The 9114-nt window shown below is 31.8% G+C and overlaps 2 protein-coding genes across 2 annotated transcripts; both read right to left on the bottom strand.

Annotated features, from left to right (window-relative positions):
• Positions 1–125: 125 nt before the first annotated feature.
• Positions 126–2614, bottom strand: LOC113562146. Its single transcript, XM_026970503.1, has 4 exons — positions 2160–2614; positions 1686–1798; positions 1518–1602; positions 126–677 (listed from the first exon to the last, which is right to left on the bottom strand). Exons 2-4 carry the CDS (start codon positions 1796–1798, stop codon positions 492–494), a joined length of 384 nt encoding a protein of 127 aa, XP_026826304.1. The 5' UTR covers positions 2160–2614; the 3' UTR covers positions 126–491.
• A 2419-nt stretch (positions 2615–5033) lies between these two features.
• Positions 5034–9114, bottom strand: LOC105276715. The gene is made up of 6 exons (XM_026970504.1): positions 8902–9114; positions 7540–7776; positions 6296–6382; positions 5519–5650; positions 5285–5436; positions 5034–5160 (listed from the first exon to the last, which is right to left on the bottom strand). The coding sequence occupies exons 1-6, from the start codon at positions 9112–9114 to the stop codon at positions 5034–5036; spliced, it is 948 nt and encodes a 315-aa protein (XP_026826305.1).

Genomic DNA, 9114 nt, shown 5'->3' with positions numbered 1-9114 from the left:
TTAATAATCATTCTTGCGCGAACTCATTTTATTGATTTTTATTTTTTGTAAATATTGATATTTATTTATTAATTATTAATTTTATAAATACTGATATTTATTGTGAATTATCTATTATATTTTCAAGGATTTATTTTACAATATGGATTAATATGAATTATTTTACAAGATGGAATCCAGTTGTCCAAAAAAAAGTGAACGAAAGTTATAGATTGTAATAGAGATTATTTTGACAATTAACATTATATTAATTTACGCATAAATAAAAGTTCGAATTTTGTAAGAAAAAATATAAGGTCGAATTTTGTGGGAAAAAACACCGATTTAATGTACACATTTAATATTATTTACGAAAAAAATATTGATTTAATATTAATAAGGTTGGAAAATTATTATTAATGAAATAAAATACAAGAAATAAATATTTTCAGCTAGAAAATGCTATATTTAAATGAAAAGATTTCAGAAAATACAAGCCTATTAAAGGGCTGTTAAACCTCGCGTTGGATGTAACCCTTTGTTCTCGAATTATGCATATTTTCAATTTGCACGAAATCATCTTTCATTTTAACGTTTTTTTCTTCTCCATTATCCAAAACTATTGGCAACTCAGTATCTCGCAACAGTACTGCAGTGGTCGATGGAACGCTTGTTGAATTATTATCCTGTAAGGATTGCTGAAAGAAGAAAAAAGCGTGAATAATTACTGGACGTAATAAAATTGGGTTGGCTGGAAGATCTATGCCAACCTTTTTGCACAAAATTAATGCAAAGTTTTGTGTTTGTATTTTGCTAAAAAAAATCCGCACAATAATTCTGGTAACAGAAAATTTTATATTAAAAATTAATATATAAAGTTTTAAAGTGCATTTAAATTTTGCTAAAAAAAATGGCACAGACTTTCCGGTCAACCCAATAAGAATTTTCAAGAAAAAACAATTAATCAACATAACATTTTACAAATATATAACAAAAGTCTTGTTGGCAAAACTACGCCAGACTACGCAGATAATTACTTATAAGATTTGGGAAATATTCTAGTAACAGAAAGTGATCGATAATAAATCTTTCCAATTTTGAACTATGATGTGATTCTAGCAAAACGTTGTAAAATAGAAAAAATCATTCGACAGATGAGGATTAGTGTCTTCTATTGTCAGATTCTGAGTATAATAGCAAATTTATTAAAATTATTATATATGATTAAAGATTGTAATACTTTAAATTAATTTTTTAAGTATTATATATTGACATTAAAAAATGAATTTTTTAAAATAAATTAAGAATTTTAATAGACAATATAATAATAACAAATTTTAGTAAATTTTTTCTTGGATTGGTATTTTTTCGGATATCGATTTTCATTCGGTTAATATTTTAGGTAATTTACAACTTAATCAGTTACACTTGTAATTACAAATAATCACAAACAAGAAAAGTTGGATTACACACTGTTTTTAAGGAAAGCTTTAGAAATATATGATATTGTATGGATTACATTATGTGTGTATAATTACTTGCATAACGTTTAACAGAAACAGGAAGGCAAGTAAGGTCAATGCACTCAATGCTGCGCCACTTCCTCCTTTTCCTTTGGAGTTTCTGAAATTTTATAAAACAATTTATTAAAAAGTATTTTTCGCAAAATATTAATTGTTATTTCTTAGAAATGCAATATTTTATACCCGCGATGTCCATGATAATGATGACCACCTCCATCATTATGATAACGTTCAATAGGTGTATCCCAAGGAGCTTTTCCCAAATTTCCAAAATTCATTAGAGACTTAAATGTCATCTGTGTAATAATCGGAAATAATACATTTTACACATTAATAAAAAATTATATCAAGATATAATTAAACGTAAAATATATAATAAAATATTGGATTGACCAAAAAGTCCATGCCGATTTTTTTAGTAAACTTCAAACACACAACTTTGTATTAAGAATTAATGCAAGAATTTTTCATAAAATTAGTCGCATTAGAACTTGCATAAACTGTGTTATTAGGTACAAATTAATTCAGCTTTTTTAAAGAAATTAAACTGTTTTAACACCGAATTAATTTGTACACCTAATATAAACACAACTTTATGTTGCTCAGCAAATCAATATCTTAGATATTGATTAATGTTAAAAAACGTGTTGGACTTACTTCGCTTTTGATATTTGATACAGTTACACAGAAATGAAGAAAATCACCAAGTTGCACAACAGTATCAATTCAAGACTCTCCTCCCGTGACGAGATTCGGGACAAAACTGTTTTGTTACAAGAAGAACTTCCTCGTCACCAGACATAAAGGTACAGTCACGGTTCTTGAAGCCTTCACGCTTGTTGGCGATAACCCGGAACTTTGTCTTTTCGGACATCGCACTCTGAAAATGATACAAAAGTTGTTTAATATACATACAAATGATAACAAGCATGTTTACATGCTATCATTATTTAATACATATTATACGATGAATATGAATAATAATATGAATGATAACTTAAAAAAAATAACTTATAAAAAAATGATACCAAATATACCCGATGCGGATCATTACAATCTATAATAAAGATAATATCAAACTTTTGCGATAATTAAAAATATTTAAAACTAAAAAAAAATAAAAAAAATATTTAATGCTGCTAATTTCAAAAGAAGTTTAAAAGTTAAAAAATGAAAAGTAAATAAAATTTTCACAGAGTATAAAAAATCTTTAATGTCTCATATGTACCAAATGTTTTCACTAATATATTTCTAATATATTTGTTCGTATTTGTTTTTCGGGATGTGTCACGACGCCTTTGTGTCTTTGATAATCGTATTATTGAGCCACGCTTGAGAACAGCTTATTTTGCCTGGAATTCTGAAGGTAAGTCAAGTAATTTTCAGTCGCTCTCATTCGCTTTCATGAACAAATCTAGATAAACGTCTGGTTATTTGTATATTTATAAATAAATCCGTTTATTTCTGTGTTTATTAAAATATAATAAACATACTACATTAACATACATACAACTTACATTTGTCATGTGATCTACGTGTAAAATGTGGATATTATAAAAATATAACAAGAAAAGTTAATTCTCCACCCGCGTGTACATATATGTATGTATAATACCTATATACAGCAACTAATGGATTTAAGGCGGGTGCTAAAAGAATGAAAATATCCTGAGATATTAACACGTACATTAAATAGGGAAGGTCACTCAGTAACGAGATTCGTTCAATCATGATTGTTATAAAATATTAAATTTTCAATATTGAATTTGTTTAAGATGTGCTAACGTACATCTCGAAAATCACATTAGCTATATATTTATTTAAGAAGAGTTAATGCGTGTGTGTATGTATGTATATATCAGTAATTCCTGTAATAATAATTTTCTATTGTTTACATTCAAAATCTTTTTATTTTAATATGAGATGAATTTGAATAAAATTGGTATTTTCTTTTACAAAATCCAACAAAAGCGATATCCAGAAAGTACATTATTTTATGTTTCAATAAATTAAAAAAAGGTAAGGTAATATTTAAAGTTATTTTAAAAACAATGTCAAATATTTTCATATTTTCTTTTTCTTTGGGAGAGGGGAAAAAAAAGATGATAACGATATTTGAACGAAGCTCATCAAACATCAAATATATACCGATCCTTTTTTTTCCAACAGTTCTAAGCGCGTCTTCCTCCCTAAAAGAAATCTTACAGTACAACGCACTGAATACATATCCTGTATTTTTAACGTTAATGCGCGGTGCATATATATATATATATATATATATATAAATAACTTATTTATTAAATACAGAATTTGTAACCAATATAATCTTTATGGATTCAGTTTTCAAAACTATAGAGACACCATAAAGAAAGTAACATTTGGCAAAAAATGTTTTGTTGCCTGCTTAACATTGAAAATTGGATTCACTAAAATTATAAAAATTTTAACTTCCTTTGATTAAGTACGAGAAAATAATTCTGGTCTTATATAACTATTCAAGAAATAATAATAATTTTCTGCTAACCACGCGTGCTAAGCATTCAATAATTACATCTCCTGGAAATGTATTACGTTTCTCACGTAAAAGCATTTTCCTCTAGAAATTGTTTTCTGAATATAAAAAAATATCAACAATTGCATTGTTAAATATATTGTAGTTATTATCATCAAATTACTCAAATATATCGGAATTTGGATCGAAATTGGATCATAGATATACAGACCAGAACTATATTTATACACATATATGTTTATATGTGTTTATATATGTATATAAATATATATATACATAATACGCACAATAAATAGAAATAAATATATAATTATGCAATCAGCGTGGCAAAACTCGGCGATCGATACAAAAATGGACTCATAACTCTCGACATAAGGATGATCAAGAGATTTTGTAACGAGCGAAATTTTATAAAACGAAAAGTCATGCACATATATGAAAAATTGCAAAAAGTTGATTAAAACTTTAACTTCATTTTTTCAAGACACATTTTTATGAAATTGGACTATCGCGAATAATTTGTTTATATTATATATTTGCATCGTTGGAATGCGAACTCGTCGAAATTATATGAATCTGTTATTGTTCAACGCGTACACGCGTGCGCCGAATTTACCATGAAAAAAGGATCAGTCGTGAAGTTACCGAGCAGACAGCAAGATTCGATGCGAATCTCGACTCGGCATGCTTTTGAACGCCTGCAATTACGTCAATTCGATCTATACTTCCGTTGTAACGTGGCCCAGATCTTGAGACACTGAAAGCGACATTAAATCGTGTCTCAATAACATCCTAGCTTAGAAATAAACGGCATTTAAACGTCCAAATGCCAAAACTCTAAAGGATACATCATAACGATGTTTCAAACATTTGTTAAACAAATATTTGGGAGCTACAATTTGTCTCACTGCCAATCGGATCAAGCGTCTCGGATGCAATTAAATTGTCAAAGTTAACATCTTCTTAAATCCTACAAAACCTAAGCCACGCTCGACGGTACATCGCGAGGGTGAACGCGCTCATACAGCATTGCAATCCAAGAAGAGAGTTCTGCAGTCTTCGCCCGTGCGACCGCGTCGTCCTGCCTCGTACAGTGCTTCGAAGCCGACGCCGCTCTGCCTTTGCAGGAGATAACTCGTTGCGTACCTTGAAGTGATTAAAAATGAGCTCAGCTCCACAGATTAAAACCTGACGCACAAGTTACTAATCGTTATATGTTTTAATTTATTCGAGGTTTAGAAGAAGATAAAGATATAAACTTGATACTCACGATCCAAGCTGACAGAAGATCGACGACGGACCTTGCGTATCAGCGATACACTCTGCACTGGCCTCGCAAAGAGCCCTTTCGGCGCAGCCGCGCTGACCCTCCTCTTCGGCACGACCTACGTAGCTGAAGGACTTGACAGACCTCATGTAGCCCTAGCGAACCGAGTTTGAAATTACAATGATATGATATTTAGTGGCAAATGTTTTTTAATTTATTGCTTGATTTACAATTTACCTTCAGCATCGAGATCGACGCTATTGCGGCTTCGGATACAGTGTCACGCCTACCGAGCGAGCGGGCTGTCAAAGAACGATGAGAAAACGACGTTTTCAGGGCATCCAGCAGGTTGATGACTATGCTGATAAACTGCTTAATAACATGGATAAAAACAATATAAGCGAGTGTATTCGTGAAAAAATGGCAAAACAGTGTATCAAATAAAATTGAAAAGTTTGTTCAAAGTTCGAAAGCATGATATAACTACATGCGAGAGATTAATTTATCAAAAATTTATCTAAATTATAGACTACAAATATGCTATAAACTTTCTTCGGAACACGAATAATTTTTAATAGCCATAATTAAAACTTGCTACAATTAAATGTAACTTGTTAATCGATTAAAAATCAAAATTACTTTTCATGCAAAGTTACTGTTGAAACTTATTCTAGACGTATCTAATATAATATCTTGTTAATATTTATCTACAATCTTTACAGTTGTTTTTTTACAGAATCCTTTAAATTAAAATTATATTTATAATTGAGTTGGCTGTAATAAACTAATGTACAGACAACTTTAAGAAGTCCACGGACAGACGAAGAATACAAGAAAGTTGATTAGTAGGTATATCCTAACAATGTTGAACACAGTTAGTGAAACTAATTCATTATCAGTCTCAATTCTAATGTATTCGAGCAAGCGTACAAAGAAAGCACGTAATTGTGAACTTCACCGAAGCATGATGTTTCGACTTGTTTTTGCCGAGACTGTTCGTTGGCTCGTACTAACCTCGGAAGCATTTTTCGCCATTACAGCAATCTGTCCAGGATCTCTGCCCTGTCCTAGAAATGCGCCCAGCACCGCAGTCAAAATTTCCTAAACAACCGACACCAGCCATATGTGCGCTAAGTTCGAAGTTTAACAATTATTTACAAGAAAAGTGAGAGAGCGAGTGCCGTTTTTCTTTTGGTAGAAAATATTATATGCATTCGGATCATTATTACCTTTATAACATCGACTAAGATAGTAAAAGCGAATCGTATAAGCAAAGAGAAAGACAAAAATAGACGAAAAGAAGCTGGGAAAATATAACGTATATTGGATATAAGTTTAAATGTAAATTTAATATAAATATTTTTCAAGGAGCAGCATTTTCATCTGTGCGCGTTATTTTTCAGCTACTAATCTCACTTTATCTTCGGCAAATAATTATCAAGAGTAGAAATCAAAACGATGTGAAACGCTGTCGAATTTCCGGTCATGAGACGAATTAAATTGTGTAGAAAACGTAAAGATTGTGCAAGGCAAATGCGTGAAGATAATAGCCTGTGACGACAATTATTTGACGCATCCTCTTCTAGTTATTGTACAAAGCAGTTCGTGACCGTAAGCAACCGTGCGTATTTCTTTAACCGTCACCAGATTTAAAAGTGATCCGATTCTAGATTATAACACGAACGAAATGTTCTTCTTCCCGACAATATTAAATCAAGCAATTAAAAAATAAGGCATTTATGAAAAACATAAATTTCACGAACGTGTTAATCTAATTGTAAAATAAATATAAGAGCATTATCAGAGAAATTATTTTAATATGAGAATATATAATAATTGTATATAATAGTTTTGTCTGTTACCTAATCCTTTGCTTTGTTTTGTTCACATTTACATATGAATTTAACTTTTCAAATTAATATTCTCGCATTACGACAAAGAAAAAGAAAGTTACGCGACAAAAGCACTCAATTCAAACGGCACTCTCGTACGGTAACGTAACTATCTCTCTCACGGACTGGCAGATACTGTTTCGGCTACGTGCTATGTGCTAATAGCAGTAAATTACAATCTATCTAATGTGGATGCAAGTAGAGATTCAATGTACAGCAGCTGATTCAATGTACAGCGTTCAATCAAGGCATGACAATGATGCAATCGAATGTTTTCATTTCTGATACAAGCTGATCTGCGTTACTGAATCTTGGACATTTAAGAACAAACGATGTTCCGATAGCTACACGATTATTTTCACCTACCTGCATGGGACTGCTTTGATTGTCCACTTTATCGATGCCATCCACAGGTTGCTGGGGTCCACCCAACAGCGCCGTGAGTACTCGAAGACCCACGGAAAGCAGGTTGGTCCATGGACTCGCCGTTGTGCCATCGTCTATCTCGTTCTTACTCGGTCCAGTCGCACCGCCGGTTTGACCTAACAGCATTTGCATCAGCATCCCCAACATGTTTGACCACGAGAAACCGCTGCCACCCTCCTGTTCGCCATAAGTTTATTTTAAGTATATCTAATATAATAATATTAATTTCTCTCCGCGATCGATCATTATAATTACGATCATAATTATATTTATAATACAATTGTTATATAGAAAAATTCAGATATATACAGGGTGTCCCGGGTTTTAACCGACAAACTGCGGGAGCATATTCTACCAGTGGAAATAAGAAAAAATTCTTATATCGAGTTTGCTTAGAAATGCTTTATTACAAAGTTATAAACCAATATTGAAAAGAAATATCAGATAAGTAACAACGGATTTTTTCACAAAAATATAAATTATCTACGCAATGATTTAGTGACGCATTTCAAAATGTTGTCCTTGCACATCGATACAAGCTAGACGTCGACGTAGTACAGAATTTGTTACGGTACGACATTCCTGAAAATTTTGTTGCATCTCAGTAACTGAATTAGTAATTCGTTGCTTTAAATCTATCTGGTACTCTCCTGTTAGGAAATCTACGTTGATACTCTCGTACGGTAGCTCGTGCATTTCCGTCACAGAATCCGTACACGAAATGAATATCAGTGTATTCCTCATTTGAAAACACTTTTGGCATTCTGATAGTAATTGCTAGTTGACACGACGATTGAAATCTAACAGCTACTCTTGTGAAAGTAACAATCATACTGAATCGTTTCAACATAGTGAACATGAATACATGTGAATACACATAACATAAACATCTTCGACCTTCCAAATTCTACACTATGTTCCGTTGTTACTTATCTCATATTTCTTTTCAATATTGGTTTATAACTTTGTAATAAAGCATTTCTAAGCAAACTCGATATAAGAATTTTTTCTTATTTCCACTGGTAGAATATGCTCCCGCAGTTTGTCGGTTAAAACCCGGGACACCCTGTATTATACAGATTTATTTTGTAAGTGCTCATATAACTGCAAGATTTATAAAGGAAATAAAATATCTAAAATGCTTAGAGTAAAAGAGCCTCTTAATAGAAAGATTAATATTCCTTAGTTGCTTTGTACATAAACGTTATCTCATTGATATTGCTTTATTAATTTCATCGGCGCAAGAAATTCCAGGAAAAGAGTAAGACTTTATTTATTATCGAATTTTGTTTCATTTATTACCTGAATCTGATTAGTACTGATGTCCTCGAGATCATCGATCGCTACCTTCTTCATCGCGTTCGGCTTCTCTGCAAATTTTCTTTCTTCTCTGACCTGCTGTTGTTGGTATTGCTGTGGATATTGCTGTGTATACTGAGGATGCTGTGGTAAGGCCGCAGCTTGTGCCAAGACAAGTGCGACCAAGCATAACGACGCACATTGGTTGTACTGCAT

Source organism: Ooceraea biroi, chromosome 6 (genome assembly GCF_003672135.1).
Source record: "Ooceraea biroi isolate clonal line C1 chromosome 6, Obir_v5.4, whole genome shotgun sequence".
NCBI lineage: Eukaryota > Metazoa > Arthropoda > Insecta > Hymenoptera > Formicidae > Ooceraea > Ooceraea biroi.
This window is presented reverse-complemented; position numbering and strand designations above follow the sequence as displayed.